This window comes from Solanum verrucosum, unplaced genomic scaffold (assembly GCF_900185275.1).
Source record: "Solanum verrucosum unplaced genomic scaffold, falcon-dt-bn FXZP01000049.1, whole genome shotgun sequence".
Classification (NCBI taxonomy): domain Eukaryota; kingdom Viridiplantae; phylum Streptophyta; class Magnoliopsida; order Solanales; family Solanaceae; genus Solanum; species Solanum verrucosum.
The window spans coordinates 8,874,361-8,893,529 of NW_026020221.1; the positions used below are offsets into that span (position 1 = coordinate 8,874,361).

The 19,169-nt window shown below is 31.4% G+C and overlaps 2 protein-coding genes across 2 annotated transcripts; one reads left to right on the forward strand and one right to left on the reverse strand.

The window, feature by feature from the left end:
- Positions 1 to 4,044: 4,044 nt before the first annotated feature.
- On the forward strand, positions 4,045 to 8,557 carry LOC125830983 (probable RNA methyltransferase At5g51130). The gene is made up of 8 exons (XM_049510178.1): positions 4,045 to 4,258; positions 5,998 to 6,112; positions 6,310 to 6,357; positions 6,820 to 7,090; positions 7,567 to 7,654; positions 7,747 to 7,812; positions 7,967 to 8,035; positions 8,116 to 8,557. The coding sequence occupies exons 1-8, from the start codon at positions 4,124 to 4,126 to the stop codon at positions 8,203 to 8,205; spliced, it is 882 nt and encodes a 293-aa protein (XP_049366135.1). The 5' UTR covers positions 4,045 to 4,123; the 3' UTR covers positions 8,206 to 8,557.
- A 2,943-nt stretch (positions 8,558 to 11,500) lies between these two features.
- On the reverse strand, positions 11,501 to 13,302 carry LOC125830998 (heavy metal-associated isoprenylated plant protein 39-like). Its single transcript, XM_049510194.1, has 2 exons — positions 13,206 to 13,302; positions 11,501 to 11,863 (listed from the first exon to the last, which is right to left on the reverse strand). Exons 1-2 carry the CDS (start codon positions 13,270 to 13,272, stop codon positions 11,523 to 11,525), a joined length of 408 nt encoding a protein of 135 aa, XP_049366151.1. The 5' UTR covers positions 13,273 to 13,302; the 3' UTR covers positions 11,501 to 11,522.
- Positions 13,303 to 19,169: the final 5,867 nt, after the last annotated feature.

Here is a 19,169-nt window from a genome sequence, read left to right on the forward strand (position 1 = left end):
CTTTTACAAAGAAAACCAACTCCCTGCATCAACTCTTCTGTTCTCACTCTGTCCTCTTTCGAAAGAATTTTCTCTTCAAAGAAAAAAAAAATCAGAAAATCCCCCCTATGCAGATGAACATAAAAGACGTTATATAGGGGAAAATTAGGGTAGGTTTTGGGGGGAATTCGGGTAGAAATTTGGGGTCAATCCCGTATTCAAAATTTGAATTCTTTCACCGATTTGGACAAGCACCTTTTCCTTGAGGTTTTGACTCATTCCGAAAGGGGAAATGGGGGCAGGGCGCGTGCTAGCTGCTGTAGGTATATATTGGAAAGGGACGGGAGGAAGATGACGCAGCAGTTGGATTGGAATCACTGGAATTGACGCCGTGAAGAGACGATGTATTGCTGCTGTTTTGAGCTGCTGTTGAAGACGTTTCTGGGTCTTCTTTTGCTGATTAAAAAGGATTTGGGCCGGGTCGGGGATTGGGTTTGGTTTAGGAATGGGCTAGGATTAATTGGAGAGAAAGGAAAATTGAAAATGGGCTGCTGGAATGTGGCGAATAAATGGCCCAATTTCTTGGTCTAAAAATAAAGTCCAAGGTAGCCTAATGACTATATTTGCAATTACAAGATAACTATCAATTACAATTGTAACCAATTTAAGTTGAAATTTTAGCCATAGTGAATTAAATTGGCAAATTTGGCTAACAACAAATAAGACGAATTGATATCAACTAATGAGCTTCTTAGCCTTAGCGAAATAAAATAATTAACTTAATTATAAGATAATTATTTTAAATACAAACTAACTAATTCAAAATTAAAACTATAATTCAAACTAAAACTAAATAAATAAAATACATACCCTAGCAATGTGGAAATCTTTTGATATGATTTTCAAATATTTATAAAATATATTAATTACATATATAACTATATGAAATATAGTTACTATTTAAAAATCATAAAAATCCACTAAAATCATTTAAAACAAACTTTGAATTTTATAAAGCTAACTATTCTAAATCGTTTGAAAAATAAGAAGCTCAAAAACTAATTATCATCGGCGAGGGTCAAAATTAGGTGTCAACAAGTTCAAAGCTATCTTTTTATTATTTTTATTTTATTTTATTTCAATTTAAATCCCCCATTTTTATAACGACTATCGAGTTAAATATTTACTATTGACAATATTCTTCCATATTCTCTGTGGGATCGACCCCGACTCATAGTTGGGTAAATATATTGCATACGATCGTTTATATTTCTTTTCAAGAAGTATATTTGAACGTTATCAGTCAACTCAATAGAAATGGCTGGTATCGACTCTTTAGAAGGAAACCTTTGGCGTTATTCCGTAAAATTCTTATGTGATCATCTATTTCATTTTGTACATAGTTGTGAGTATGAGTCGCTAGCTATGCTCACATGTGTTTTCACTTTTGTGGGTGGATCCCTAGTGGTGGATCAGGGGTACTGATCCTGCGATGTTTTCCTGGTTGAGCGAGATGATTGGGATGACTTGGTTATTTTAAATGACATATTAGGCGTAGTCTGTTGTTAAAATATTTCAGTGGTTCTACATGTATCACCTTGCTTATAGAAGAGCTACCTTGCATATTTATGGTTGTCCGACAATCTTGATTTTCATCTTGTCGTCGAGGTCATATATCGATTATGTGTGGTTAAATGTGGGGATCATTGGATCTAATTCTACTGTTCTTAAGAGGTAATCTACAATTACTAAATCTAGCATTTCGATAGTGATGTTGGAGTGCTTGTATGCTTGGACATATCCCTCGATGAGTATCTGATTTCTAAAGACTAAACTTTTATAACTTAAGCTCATGGGAGTTTGGGTTGTGAGATAAAGATGTTGATAAGATTTATGATTGATTGTTTGGGTATTATGATTGTGTGTTGGTTGGTTAAGGTTCACCTCTAATTGTGGCGAGTTTTGATTTAAGATTTTAGCATGGTTATGTGAGAAAAGATTCGTCCTAACGTTTATGTCAAAGTCCTTGATAACATGTTGTAGACATGCATACATCAAACTTTGGTGGTTATTGGGAATAACTTTGTTGTTAGTTAAGTGTACATACAACAATAATTATCACTCGAGTATTGTGATGACTTCATTGACACATTGTATGGAAGGATGTGTAGGTATTCAATTGCTTGGTATGGGGACGGATTTTATATCATAAAGTGAGATTCGATATTGTTAAACAAGACCTTCGGTATGAAGAAGAACCAGTTGAAATTCTTGATCACAATGTCCGGAAGCTAAGGACATGCGAGACAAGTGTCCCCAGTAATTCGACGTTTTAAGTACTACTCCACCTTTATTTTAGCCAATCTTGCCTAGTTGATCACTCGGGGGCGAGTGATAGATAAATTGATATCTATTGTAACGACCTGATTTCGTCGTTATAGAAAAACCAATGAAAAAAAAATTGGGCCGAAAAACTTTTTCGTAGTATTTAGATTTTTTCCAACCTAATCCAGATTTGGATGAAAATCGGAGTCTGTGAGGTTTAGGAAAATTTGGTAGCAATTGGGTGATCTAATTATGAATTTGATCACATGAGTGGATAGATAAGTCGTTAAGGAACCCGTACGACTTTACAGAATTGAATTCGGGCGAGTAGAACTCCCGAAATTGAACTTAGCGCCAGTGGTTGAAGGTATGTTGTGAAAGTCTGAAATATATCCGAACTTTGACCGAAATTGCTGTTACGATACCAAACTTTGGAAATGACCTTTTACCCCTATGCACTATTTAATAGTGTATTCTAAAAGGTATATACGTGTCCACGTGGACATCATAAATATTGCATCATTATAAATAGTAATTTGTCCACGTGGGCACATATATACCTTTAAAATACACTATTAAATAGTGCAGAGGGTAAAAGGTCCTCCATAAAGTTTGGTATCGTAACAATAATTTCGGCCAAAGTTGGAGTATTTTTCAAACCCTTTTCCCTTTATTTTTACTACAAAGTAGAAAATAATTTTTGAATTGAAATTGAAAATATTTTTTAAAAATAAATTTTAATATTTTTTGGGGAGGATGGCGTGGTTGGGGGTGGGGCTGGCGTGGGGGGTGAAATATAAAAATTTGAAATTAAAAATATTTTTAAAAACAAACTTAATTTTTTTTTGGAGTCGAGGGTCGCTGGTAGGGGTGGGGTGAAAAAAATAAAAATTTAAAATTGGAAATATTTTTTAAAAATAAACTTTGATTTTTTTTAGGGGGGTGGGGGATGGTAGGGGGCCGGCGAGGGGTGGGGGTAAAAAAATAAAAAAATTGAAGTTGAAAAATATTTGTTAAGAATAAGCTTTAAATTTATTTTTTCAACAAAAAAATTGTAATTTGAAATTGGAGGAAAGTTTTGTAAAATGTTTTCCTTAATTTTTGAAGGAAAGTCATTTTCCTTAAATTTGTAGAAAATGAGTTGTTTTGGAAAATACTTTCCAAAACATTCAACCCAACCAAACATGAGAAAATTGGAAAATATTTTTCGAAAAATGTTTTCCTTCATACCAAGCATACCCTAAAATAAGAAATTGAAATGTTTATCTTCTTTCAACAATAAAAAACAACTTTTGCTTCTATCTAAAAACAGTTGTATTGATTAGCTAAACCCCTTTATTTGCCAAAAAAAAATAAAATACTTTTTTTATTTCAAATTAAATGCTTGTGGCCTCCCGCAATAATAATGTCAAACAAGCTGTTAGTAGTTACTCGTATACAATGTACTATTTTTTTTTGTGTTGCATAAATCGTAACATAGGATTTGATAAGATATTTATAATTAAGTTTTTAAATAATTTCATCAAATTTAGTGGATAGAATTCAATATTGACGAGAGGGAGTTGCTCGGATGGTAAACACCCTTCACTTCCAATCCGAAGGTTGCGAGTTCGAGTTATCAAGGGAGCAAAAAAGGTGAGAGTTCAATATATTTTTTTTTTCCAGAGATTCAAATTGTATTAAATTGAAAGGATCAAAAATGTCTGTAGAGATTATTTTGAGGTTATCCTCACATAAAAGAGCACTTTTGTTAAAGTGCTTATTCTAAAAACAAAACCCTAAACCCTAACCAAAACCTTTCATCTTCCATAGCTTTTCAATGGAGCATAATCAGCAGCATAACAAACGGAATCAGCCGGAGAACATGACAACGACGACGGCGACGGCGACCCAGAAGAGAAAACGAAAAGAAGTTGCTGTCTTTGGCAACTACAGAAACTACTATGGCTATAGAGTAAGCTTTTCTCTGCTTTCTCATTAATTGTTGGATTTATTGGTGCTAATGGATCATTTTTGCATCTAATATAAGGAAATGAATGTGTATTGGGTTGTGGATTGAGGTACCCTGTATATGATAATGAGCATGATAGGCGGACTTACCCCTTAGGTCGCCGGTTGGGGGGTCACGGCCACCCGGTAACCTTGGAAAAATGTATGTAGGAACTGGTTCATTTAGTGGGCTCACCTGTCTTTAGCATTTTCCCAAAGTTTTAATTTTTTGATATTTAGTAGTTACAAAAGTTCTTTTGTTTTTTTGGATTGCTTTTTTTGGTTTTAGTTTTAAGAGAGTTTCACTTCAAACTTTGTAGTAGTAAGTAATTGACATGTGTATGTTATTGAAGAGAAAGAATTAACCTCTATATATTAAAGATGATAGTGGTGTGGCACTTTCAATTCCTGGGTTCGCCTCTGCAGGGTTGGAATAGTTAAGGTGGTTATAACTATTAGGTAATGGTTGATGTGATTATGTCTCATGACCATAGGGAAGGGAGCTTTTCTTGAACCGAGGGTCTTTTGGAAACAACCTCTTTGCCTCCACGAGGTAGTAGTAAGGTCTGCGTACATTCTACCCTCCCCAGACCACACTTGTGGGATTTCACTGGGTATGTTGTTGTCGATTATAGGGCAGGAAGAATGCACTCGTGATTTTGTGTACTGAAAGTAGAGTAAAGTATATAGGATACAAGCAAGGTAATAATACTTGGGGCTGATGAAGAGATTGAAAGCTGAAACGAACGATAAGGAGCTTAATTCTAAAGAGAAGATAATACTTATTCGAAGAAAAGTTAGTTTTTCTCCTCTTTTACCAACTGACCCTCTCTTTATCAGAAGGATGGAAGTTCTTCCGAAGTATCTAGAGTCTCTCACAAGTGAAGAATGAGAAGGTTAAAGTCAATTAGGGGAAAAATTGTTTTACAAAAAAATAGAACAATAGTGAAAGTTACATTGGGTATGTTGTTGTACGTAGGAGCAGGGGGGAGGGGATGCTATCTATGGGATTAGAATCCTCCAATTACAAGGTGAAGTGTGCTCACCAAGCGAGTTGATCCTCATGAGAAGTTTGCATGCTTTGCATAGGGGCTGCACTGCTCTCTAAATCCTTGTATGAGTAGAGTTTGCCGTTTTTTAGACTCCAAATCTCTATTTCAGTGTCCTATCAATCCCATTTATAGTGTTTTGAATTTTGTTGTATAACTTTTGTGGTCTTTTTGATCCAATTATTCTGTTACTCGGGATATTTGTTTGTGTTACCTTTAGTTAGAATATTCATCTCCTCCATCTGCCGCTATATTTTAAAATCAAATATCAGCAGTGTAAACAATTAATCACAGTTTATTTAAACAGAAATAATGAATCAAGTTTTCCTCACACAGTAATTTTTTGGTGGTGGGAGACTGAAGATCTTATCTATTTTTTTGTTCACTTCCTACATATTATTACATATTATTTCACTGGGTATGTTGTTGTTCCTCTATATTATTATATGGAAGAACATCTGTAAGAATTGTATGGATGTATTAATGGAAATGATGTTGTCTCCAGAAATATTTAGGATAGCCTCCCGTGTTCTCAAGAAAATCTTACTGCTCCCAAGTTGAAACACTCTTGGGAGCAGGGCAGCTCAGAATTTCATTTTGTTTTGTTCCCCCCCTTTAGATGGGACTCTCACTGTTTGGTATCTCTTGTGCACAGATAGGTCAGAATTTGGAGGAAGATCCAAGATTAAAAGCTATGAAGAAGGAGTGGTTTGAAGGCAAGGATTGTCTTGACATTGGCTGTAACAGTGGAGTGATCACAATCGCTATCGGTACAACTTTTTGTTAATTGCATAGCTGATTAATTCGGATATCTGTTTTAAATGGGATCTGAATTAGGATTTCACCTTATTTTTACTCGCATGCGGAACTTTTGCTTTGATAATCCCTGAAACATTGTCCACCAATAGATATTAGGCCTTTCCCTTTTCTTATCTTTTGTTAATATCAGTTACTTTTTTTATTCCAGCACAAAAGTTTAACTGCCGAAGCATCCTTGGAGTCGATATTGATGATGGTAAGTATTTGAACTTTCATTCGTCTATATATGTGTTTCACATTAGTTGATTCTGGCATGAAGAAATGAGGAACTGATTATGATGCTATAAATTTTCATGCAACTTGTGAACTGCATAAATTACTTTCACGGAGAAGTCATATTAGAAACTAATAATAAAAAAAAAGAAACTGTTATTGGGTTTTGAACACTTTGCATTTTGTTGATTTTTTTCTATAAAATTGGCTGGATCAAACAATTGTTTTTTCCAGGATAACAATGTGTGGTTGGATTATGTCATACTGTTTTGCATAAACTTGGTCTCTGGATCTCTTTTTGCTACTTATTGTCATAGTTGCCGATAATTTCATATTTTGTTATCCAAATAGTCATCTTAAGTAATACATGATGATGAATCTATCATTTGACCAAGAGTTGCTAGAATGTAGTTTATAACTTTGATTATCTCTGCTCACCTTTTAGCAAGAATCCAGGATGCCTATTGGACTCTCAGGAAAGCAGTGAGGAGTACTGGAGCTGTGCCGGCAAGGGTGGCCAAGTCGACTGAGTCAAAGAATGTTACTGGTATTGAAAACCATGAAGCGGAGTCACCTAAGAAGCCTGCAGGCATTGATTGTACAGAATCTCATCATGTGCAAGAGGCAAATTTGTCTGACATAGTCTCTTTCAGGAAGGGAAATTTTGTTCAGAATTGGCATCCAGGGGAAAATACATCTTATGATACGATTATTTGGTAAGTTCTCTTTTCCTTAAGCATCATCTTATTTGTATGGTTCCAGATATATGAAGAAATCCTTCTTGTTCATTGGTATCCTTTTATGAAATGGTAGCGAAGATATGATATGGTTAGAAATTGTGATTCCTTGCCAGAATCACCCAAAATAAACTAAAAGTTCACCCTCTCCTTTTAGTGGTTTAGGCAAGTCATCTGAGTAGAAATGATAATACAAGAAAGGTGCAGGGCCTCAATCTTTGGCTTTCCCGAAAATTGAGCGCATGAATTAACTCCAGAGGTTACTTACAGAGAAGATTAGACCTGGTTTTCTGCTTTTCTGTATCGCACAAGTCATATAATCTTAAGCAATGTAATATTAATATAAAGTATGTTTGCCTTTACTATTGTGAATTTCTGTAGTATTAGGTGCTAGAAGATTTTGTTTTAATTCTATATGTATGTGTGCATGATCAATTGAATTTCTGTTGATGCAGTTTAAGCGTGTCAAAATGGGTGCAATTAAACTGGGGTGATGAGGGACTTATAACTTTATTTTCAAAAGTCTGGAGGCTTCTTTCACCGGTAAATATGTTACGTATTATATGAGAAGCATCTTTTTGGTTCTGGAAATAATTTGCTGAATAACACTTTTTGACTGTATTTTTTTGTAACAGGGTGGTATCTTTATTTTGGAGCCTCAGCCTTGGAGTTCCTACTACAGTAATCGTCTTGTATCTGAGGTATTCCCTTTCGTATTGTTGCTAGATTCAGATACGCTTTTTTTAACTTATAATTTGTACAGCCAATACCTTATTTTGGGTTCATTTCCTTAAAGCTCGAGCGTGTGGACACAATTTTCATTTGGAGCATATTAATGGTTTCCTCCTTATGCAGACAACAAGAATTAATTATCAAGAAATTAAGATTCATCCAGAAGATTTTCAAGATATACTTTTGGACAAGGTACGTAGCAGAGAATCTTTAGCTTATGAAACTTGGAAGATAAATATTTTATGATGCGTTAATTTTTAATCTGAATGCAGATTGGATTTAGAATGGTAGAGGACATAACATCCAGTGCGTCTGGTCGCAAACCTGGGTTTAATAGACCAATTTTTGCATTCTGGAAGTGATGCATTAAGGTTATGAAATTGCTTTATATATTTTATATCAACAACATATGCAATGTGATTCCACAAGTAGGGTTTGAGGAGGATATGATGTACACAGATCTTACTTTCTACCTTTGTGGGGTGTAGAGGTTGTTTCCGCAAGACCATCAGCTCAAAAGGGATGTTATCGAAGCAAGATATCGAGCTATTGAATATATTCCAAATCTTTCTTCGTGTACTGGGGGTGATAATTTATTTCACCTCATTTGTAATTGGATGTATATGTATATTTTGTCTAACTGATAATTAGCCATGCCATGGTTTAGTCAAAATTTTGAAACAACAGGTCATCAAATACAGGTAGTTGTAGAAACTTATGAATGTTCTATTCTAAGCATATAAAATACTATTCCAGGAAAAAAAAAGAGTATGCTCAGAAAAAAAATTGGAAATTCAAACTTGTACATGTTACAGAATTAGGTATAAAAGAATCGATAAAACGGCTTGTACATGCATGTTTAACTTTCTTCAAATCTTTTACAATCATTATTTAGTAAATTTTCAAGTATTTTCTGGTAGAATAGCAATAGTTTGATAAGATTGATCAACAAAGAAAAGGAATATAAAGATATCGACTCCACGTTAAGTTATTCTATTTTTTTAGCATACTATATATTTTTGGGTTCAGTGGTTTGAGTTTGAGACTTTTAAACTCAAGTTTGAAACTCTTTGCCAGTGTAAATAAATGGTTTGCCTTCTGGGTTGAGCTCATCACACAGGGTTTTGTTTGTGCGGGTTACCTCTCCTATGTGGTTTGCAAACTATTGCATAAGAGCGGAAATTTTATCTTGTGCACACTCAAAGAATAGCAACTGCGAATTTCTCTTATCATAAAAAAAAATTTAAAAATCCTAAATATTTTTCGTGTTTTATCCTAACTCCCCACACAAAAAAAAAAAAAAAAACTATACATAGTCTTTGATGTGGACCGTGGAGTATAATTTTGACCAATTATGTAAATGAAGAACAATCTCTAAATAATAATAATCCACAATGACGACATGCAGCACTAAGATGACCTCATCTACCCAATTGGACTTTAAAAAAGAGATACTAATGGCAATAATCCCTCTATTCGAGATTAACTCAATTTGTGGGACAATGAACACTTGTAAGAAAATATTTATGGACATAATTTAAATTATATTTTTTACTATTATTCTTTGTAAAATTATAAATTAACTTTGTAAGTAGTGTAATTCCCTCATCTTCCCTCTTCCCCTACCCTAATCATGACTCCAAAAGATTTTGTCAAACAATGGTAGTTACAAAGTTTTTTGGTCACATTATCCAAGCATCAAATTTCTTTAATCATTTAAATCACAATTAGCATTTCAATCAAAATTGTGTCACAAACTACAAACTAATTTCCTCCAAAAGATAAGAGATGGTTATACTCTTTTGCACAATTTCCTTTGTCGCCAAATGCCGTCCAATTTTTTGTGTTGATGTTGAGTGATGCAGAAAGTAGAAAAATATACATGAATTTCATTTTCTTTTGTATTTTGAATTAGCTTACCAAAAAAATTGATTTTGTCACTAAAATATTATACTTTTCCTATCTCAATTTAAGGAGTGTCTAGGACCTATTTGGCCATAGATATTGCAAGTACTTTTTTGAAAAATCTTTTGACAATTTGTTTGCCCATAAAATTTGTCAAGTTTTGGATTATTTATTTTTTTGGGCAAAAAACTCAAAATCAAAAATCTAAGAAAATGTACTTTTTGCCCAAAATTGTTTAGTTTTCCAAACAAAACTTTGAATTCTCACAAATCAAATTGAAGTACTTTCTGAAAAAAATAATTCAAATGTATATTACAAAAATATTACACAAATGTTTTACATCAAAAGGAAAAATCAAAGACTAACATAATAAAACAAAAAAATTAATAATTCAATTTGCATATATAGATTTCTATTTTTTGATCCTCTATTTCCATTAATATGTTATTTCAGAAACATACAAACAAATAAGTTAAAGGAAGATTATTCTAGGTTAGGTTTCAATGGTAGACCACCCAAAGTGACATGTTACATCAAAAACACATCAAGGTATTATTTGGTTCACTCAACTAGCTATAATATATATACTATAAAATATATAGGAATTGTTTATGTGGTGAAAAAATATTACCCAAAATTTTATGTTGATTCCTCAAATCATTTTTGACTTGTTGGTAAAATTATCTACAAAATTCTTTTGTTGGTTAATTCTTAGTTAGATTCGTTGGTAATTTGTTAATAAATTATACTCAACATTTTTTTTAATCATATTTATCAATCAATATACACTCCATTGGTAATATTACCAATGAAAGCTGTTTATTAGTAATATTTTTATCGGTAATTCATTAATAGAAAGTTGATAAATTAAGCGGTATAAGTAGTCAACATTTTTTATTAAGATTTTTGCCATACATGCAAACAACAACCTCTTGACTTTATTCTTATATTGATCTTACTATTTTGTATTCTATTTTTTCCTAACATATTTACCAACTACATTATTTAGTTAGTAAAATTTTAGTTGGCATTTCATTAGGAATCCATTGCTAAATTCTGAAATATGTTATAGTAATTTGTTACTAATATACTAACGAATTTGGATGGTTGGAAGAATTCGTTGGCAATTCATTTTCATATTTATGCAATATTTGCTAGCAAATTATTCTTAACTTTTTCGTTGTATTTTGTTTTTTTTCATTCGATATTTGATATCTCTAGACTTCAATAATTTGAATTCACATACACATCGAGTAAGATTCATTAAAATGAGAAACATTTTTTATTATGAATATTTTTTGTATCAAAGACTTAAATTTAACACCTCTAATTAAAGATATATAAATTTATATTCATCTCATCACTATGATGGTTGGTACTTTTTCACTTCATCTCATCCAACCCAAGTAATATCAACACAATCATGTGAGTTGGAAAACACAAGAATTGATTCAAACTTCAAGTATTACAATCACATAAGTAACACAAAAAAAATTCTTATTGAATACTCTCTATACATGTACAATATGTAATATACTTGACTTTGAAGGTACAAAAACTTAAAGGATAATATTGTCTATTCACAAAATCTCTTCTACATTTATATTCTTGAAAGTTAGTCTTGGATTCATATATTATAAAATAGGATAAACCATGGCCAACAAGATGTTTGTACACTATATATACATACATAACATAGTAGCACATTAAAATATTCCAAGTGATGACAAAGTGATATTCAGCTCTTTATCGCTTCGATTCATAATTTTTCTTTTTAGCAAATGACACATGCATTAGGATTCTCTTCAATGCTATGATGATGGACTTGGTAATATGTGTGCATAGGAGGAGGATGATAATAATCTCTATATGGCATTACCATACCTATTGGTACCATTGGCTTCTTCTCTTCTTCTTCCTTTTTTGTTTCTTCTTTCTTGTCTTCTTTTTCTCCTTCTTTTTTAGGCTCTTCTTTCTTTGGTTCCTCTTTTGGTCCTACTAACATCATTTCTACTGCCCAAAACTTGCGCAATTTGCTCACTACGCTCACCGGATCAACCGTCCCTATTATCGTTAACGTCTTACCTTTCATATCTATCGTAATTTCATCAATCCCTACAAAATTTCAAAAGTGTCAATTTCATTATACAGAGACGAATTCAAAATGTAAATTATTTAACTAGGTTAGATCTTTAAAGTTTCTAAAATGACCTTGTCATATAATAGAAGTATTTGTTACTTAAATTCTTGGTGAATTTTTACATATAAATTTATAAAGAGCTACATTATTTGCAACAACATTTTCATTTCTTTTGTTCCAAATTAGTTACTATATTTCGATGAGGCCCTTCACCAAAGAAGAATTGACAATACTAAGAAATTATATAACACCATTAATAAAATTAATTTAATAAAATATACTTTTAATTAAATTTTTCTTTAAAAATATGTCAAATTAATAAAGGTCAAGTAATATGATACGAGGAGCTTTATATTAGGGCAAAATGAGTTGCTGACGTTTAGAGAAGGACAACTTGGTAAGTTGTAATTATGGAGGACCCATTTGACGTGGCATCATTCAAGAATCGACGTCTACAAATTATTTTCCTATTCTATCCGTTTCAATTTGTTTGATATATTTTGACTCAACACAAAATTTAATAAAGTAAAGAGGGTTTGAATTTAGTCTCAAATTAAAAACGGGTAATGCTAAATAGCCAGAAGATTTGGCTAGTATTTGGTCAGAAATTTTAAAAACCTATAATATCCTTTTTATTTTAAAATAAACTGATCGTTTTTCCATTTTTTAATTAAAGTTAAAAGGACAAAAATGTTCAAAAAGATAAAATTACATAGTGTGAAATATGTTATTTTACCATTTTGGCCAAATTTTCTGGCTAAAATAATTTTTCCATTAAAAACATATGAAGTGTACTAAAATGCTGCTAAATTTTGTGATATTAAATATGTTATATGAAAAGTTGAAATTAACAAATTGTTAAAAAAAAACCCTTTTGAAACATGCTTAAAAAAAAGTATGACAATCAAACTGAAAGAAACGAAATTTTTTTTTTCTTCTTTTCTCCAAAAAGCCAAAAACATATCAATGAATTCAACCTAGTTGCCATATTAAATTAATATTTCCACATCAAGTTTACAAATAATATTCACCACTTGATTCTCCTAACCCGTTAACAGTTGGACACTAATAATAAGCTATATGTAGTACTAGGATATTGTAAATTTTAACTTGTAATAGAAAATTAATTATTTTTTCTGTTTAGAGTTATTTATCATAATTACTATTTAAATAGTAAAAAAATAATTTCTAAATGAGTAATTTTTATTGCAAAAATATTAAAAATTTAATATTTAAATTTACACCATACTTTAGTTAATTTGATATTTGTATTTCGAATCAAATCAAACAAATTGAAACCGTGGAAGTATTAATTACCTGGAAGAGCAGCCACTATCTTCAAGGCCTTCCTTTTTTCTCTGTCATCTCCCAAATCCAATTTCATGATAAATTTCTACACAAATCAAAGTTAAAGAAAGAAAGCTTAAAATAAGGAACCAACAAAATTTTACTAAATAGCTAAAATTTCATGTTAATTCTATTTAACTAGATTAACAACTAATAATATGAAAATTCAATTAGTTGAGAACATTTTAATGATAAATTAGCTAGATAGAGATTATCGATAAATTTCATAACTGAGTCTACGCTTTTAGTAGTGATCCAATAAGAATCTAGGAAAGAAATGTTAAGGCACTGATTCAGTAAACTTAGTAATTTTGGTTTCTATACCGAAAGTAGAAAAAGTAAAACACATGTGCAGTCCAAAGCCACACGTAAGTTACCAATTCAGTGAATTCAGTAACTTTAATTCAAATTTTATATTTATAATAAGAAAAAGAATTTATTTGATTTATATAAATAGAACCCCGTAAACAAAAACTAACGATTTAAAATTCATAAACTAAAAATACTGACTCGATCAAACCAAGTATATGGATGTACAAAAGAAGAAAAGAAATGAAACAAGATGAATGAAGGATATCATACCTTCATTGTACAGTAAGAGTGAATGGAATAAGAAGAAACAACAACTAACAAAAAGTGGAAAATATAATGGCAAAGTAGTAGAGGATGAGAAAGAGACAGAAATTTGTACAATTTTATAATATATGGTTTGTAGTGACGAGTGGGAATAAAAAGACATTGTACTTTTGAAGTTGTATTTCAATTGTAAGAGGCTTTATTTCTAGCCAAGCAAGTTTTCTGCCTAAATGCTAATGCATCGTGGCATACAACAGGACCCCCCACCCCCACCCCCACCCAGGTAGTTGATCAGTATTTCCTTCATCTCAATTTATGTATCATTTATTCGAATTTTGAGATACATAGAAAAACAAAGAAATTTCGATAAAAGAAATGACACTTAAAATAGTAGTTGTGCCACATAAATTAAGGCATGTGGAGTCTTATTTTAGAAAACGTTCATATTTGTTAATGAAATAAGTGAAATTGCCTAAATTTATCTTCTTTTGTCATATCTTTGTATAACAGTCATTTTTCGTATAGCAATATTTATTTTATTATAACAGTTAAGTTCTAATTAAGTTATATTATATGTTTTCTGTAATAGCATGTAGCAATCAGAAAATATTTAGACAGACGAGCTTTATGTTCCAACTTCCAATATAAGAAGCTTCACAAACCTTAAGCCAAAACAATGTACTAAACAACCTTATAAGAAGACGTCAAGCATAGGCATATATAGGTATTCACACGAATTCTAAACAACCCATAGACCAGAAGTATAATTCAAATTTCATGTTTGTTTCATCTATTTATTATTTTATTTAGAACATTAATATTCTTATGAAATTTTGTATTATTTAATTTCTTGTTTGATAGTATTTTCAACTTATATATGCATAACTAATACACACTCTACCTATTTGTAACGACCTGATTCCATCGTTAGGGAAAAGCCAATGGGGAAAGAATTGATCCGGAAAAACTTTTTGTAGTAACTTGGGATTTTCTAGCCTAGTCCAGATTTGAACGAAATCTGAGTCAGTACGGTCTAGGGAGGTGAGTAGAACTCCCGAAACTGATCTTAGCGTGAACGGATATTTTTCGAGTGTCTTGGGATGAAGGTGTGTTGTGAAATGGCGGTTTGAAATTCTTAATTTTGCTCATTGTTTCCGTGCAAGCCGCTGTGGCGGGATTACTTCCACCAGGGCGGGGCCGCTGCAGCGGGGTGAGGACTGCTGTGGCGGGATAGTCGCGATTTAAGTCAGAAATAAACCCCAAATCGCTTTATTCTGCACTTTTCGACTTTGAGAGCTAAAGAATGACCCCAGGTGTTTTCTTAACGATTTTCCACCATTGGCTTGACATAACTGTATATCTTAAGAATTGTGAATTTGTGTGTTGTTCGTAAGTGATGACTAATATTGTATATGTTCGGTATAAGCATGTTCACTATTGTTGTGTACTGATACTACACTTACTTGTTCTTTGTTGAGTACAGGACATCTTCAGGCAGCTATTGATAGACCTCAACTAGGTGACTATTGAGCGTGACCGGATTCAAGGGTGAACCAGTTCTTTCAGGCTGCCATGGATCTTTCTTGTTTAAGTCCACTCTTTTCAGACTCAGACTATTTGCTTCTTAAGGGGTTTGTTTAGTTTCGGAGTTGTACCCCTTATTCTTAGACTTGTCGTTCGTAGAGTTTTGGTACAATGACTTTCAGTTCTAGGGGTTGAATTTCCACATTAGTTTGGTTAGTTAATTGTTTAAACCTTTGGAGTTTATGAGGACTCTATTTTTATTGTCATTTAAACCTGCTTTTGTATCTTTAAATGCCTTGGTCTTTAGTTAAGTTGTTAGTTGGGTTGTAGTAATGATTCTCCAACTGGAAGGTTAGTGTGGGTGTCAATTATGACGGTCTGGATCGTGACACTATTCATGATATTTAAAGACATACATAACTGAAAATTAAGCTAAACAGTGTGGAGAGTATTTTTTATAAGAAAATAACTTTTTTAGAAAATATGTCAGACGTGTTATTGTTAATAGACTAATTCAAACAATGACTATGAAATGATGATGATGATGATGATGATGATTCAAACAATGACTACGAAATAATAATGATGATGATGATGATGAAAACAATGACTACGAAATAATAATAATAATAATGATGATGATGATGATGATGATAATAATAATAATATTAGATATTTCTACACTATAAACTTGATTATATATTTCTAGTCCTTTAATTGCCTTTTTTAATTCTACACCATAAACTTAACAATTTTATCCACTTTGTAAATTATTAGTATAAAATTCTATATTCTAAATTCTAAATTCAAATTCATAATTTGAACTTCAAATTATGAATTCATGTGTATAATTGTAACTAATTAATGACATATGATTTTTTTCCAACACGTGATAAACCGAAATGTACTTTAATTATTTGGTCCCCAGGCTTGCGGCTATTAATGACTACTGAGTATCACAAAAAGTGTTATTTATATCAGCTATAAATTAATTATAAATAAAGTTCTTATGATAAACATTAATTAGTACCAAACATGCTAGTTAAATTACTCTAATTGTCTCTCCTTGTGTGTATATAATTATTAAAAACAATCATTTTTCAGGCTAACATTTCGATTTTGCATGTTTATATGATTATGATTAGGGTGTTATGATAGTCAAGTGATTCATTTGCTTTATTGCTTACACTTGTCATTAGTTTAAAAAAGAACAACTACTTGACATAAAATTTAAGATGATAAAGAAGATTTTTTAATTTTATGATCATACATTAAAGTTATGTTAAATAAATATTTTTTAATTTTATGACTTTAAATATATAGCATAAAAAAATTGAAATTAAAATATTATAACGTAAACTATAGGGGAGGAGAGTGTTATAGAGCTAAACCTCGAGAGAGATATCTGAAATTATCCCTAATTTTTTTAAAAAAAGGAAGGAGTATTATATATTGCATGTGGGGTTCGGGTATACACGTAAACTACCTTTTTTGAACAATAGTTTTCTGTGGTTTGTTGTATTTGGTGGCTGACAAACCTTCACCCAATTGGTGTCACACCACTTCACTATAAAGTTTACTTATACTACTCCCTTATTTTAATTTATGTGACACTTTTCATTTTTCAAGAGTCAAATAATTTAAGTTTGATTGAAATTTTGCTCACAAAATCTTTAATTTTTTAAAAATAAAATTTATATATATATGTAAACTACATAAAAAGTAATATAAGTCACAATAATTGATAATTTAAAATGTTTAAAAGATTTATGAAAAACTTAAGGTCAAAGACAGGCTTGTTTGAATCTCGAAATTCAAAAAGTGCCACATAAAATGGGACGAAGAGATTAGTAACTATTTAGACATAAAATAACATGAAAAAAATAATATACTAGTATTGGTTAAACTAAATATAATAAATGACACTTGTTAGATTGATAGGTCGAACAAAAACGAAAATCCATTATAGTGATTTTGAATTTCGTATGAAAAGGCATTCGCTCAACGAATCAAATGTACATTAATCAGGAATCATTGGTTGCGACGAGAAGCTCTTGGATATATTCTTTTGGATCGCGGAATCTTAGTAAACTCATTTTTCATTTTTAGTACATAGTTAGCTTTTTAATTTTATCATTAAATTTAATTTAGATAATAGAATTACGATTTGTTTCTATTGAGCACATGAACACACAATAAAACATTCCTATTGAAACACTTTCAATTCAAATTTTGAAAAAACTTTTATGTGTATTCTTAAATGACCATTATATAGATAACTTAACTATTTAAAATATGTCACCTTGTTTAATTATATGTATTAGCCTCAATAACTATACAACCTCATCTTGTTCCAATTGAAGTTGATGTGTAGATAATATAATTTATGTAGTTAACTCGTCTACTAGCCTATTATAGATATTTGAGAACACGCACAAAAATTCTTTCAAAATATTGAACGGAAATTAAATATCTAACAAAAATATTTTATTATATGTTCAGGTGTTCAATTAGAACAATTCATAAGTACTTCAAAAAAAATTGACGTGGAAGACGAAAATGATGACAATATTATTTATATATAGAGGAACTTGCTCTAGGGTCATCAATAATCTTTTTTTTCTTGAAGAATCAACATCATATTTGTCTATCCCTAACAAATTTACGTGTAAAGTGCATCTTGCCATTTTGATAAGGGACTTCATTATATATATATGCGTCCCTTTCATATGACTAATTGTGTGGTTTGTGTTACCAAGAAAATTTAAAACGACAAGCAATCATTATATATATATATTAAATTTTTGGGTAGCAAAGGGAAAATTGTGGAGGGGGGGGGGGGGGGGGCAAATTACGAGGCAAAAAATAGAATTATCGCCAATAAAATAAAATTGAAATATGTCAATCAACTGAGCTACTAAGATTTTCCAAAAAACAATCAATTCATTTGTGGACCTGAGCATTAATTTGCTTGGTGGTTCCTAATGTCGTCTCCTTTCTGTTTTTGGAATATTCCCTTTCAATTAAGGTTTTTCTTCCTTCCCACTACCTCGTTTGTGATACATATATATATATATATATATATATATATATATATATATTGAAACTCAATATTGGCTAAGAACACTTACTTTAACATTTAATGTAAGTACCAGTTTGTTGGGTTTAAGTCGTGGTGTGAATGGAAAATAAAGAGAAATAAAATTTTGAAAAAAGTCTTTTTTTTCAAAGGAACTTTGTTTTTTATTTGATAGGAAGAGCAAGATTGTTGTGCTTATATATTCTTGGATAACGTTAATATTCTGTTTATGATAAGATTCAAGAGAGGATTGGGTGGCTAGAATCGTAGTTATGATTGAACATGACGTTTGTTTGCTGAATACAGTTAAGAGATCATAAAGTTACGTCTTTTCTATAAGTTATAACTTTTGACATAATGAACTCTTTTTCTAGCTCTTAAAGAGTTGAGAAGAAAGCCAATCCTGAAATCGTTTGTTGTTGCTCGGCTCGACTTCGACTTCGACTTCAAATTTGAAAAGAAAAGTCTACCTTCACACATCTAGGTTCTAGATTTGAATTTGGTCAAATGAACTGATTGATTAATAAATATTTTTGTAGCAAGTTTATTTTCCTTTTATGTTATTTCTTTTTTCAATTTTTGATATTTTTTTCACACAAAATTTATTTTAAAACTTGTGGCCTTTTCCCCTTGGTATAGGGAAATTCCCTAACAGTAATTTCCTTGAACAATAATTGCCAAATCGATTCTGCCTTTTATGAACAAGCGTTGATTCTCTAACTCTTTATGACTATAAATTCAGAGAATTCACCTTA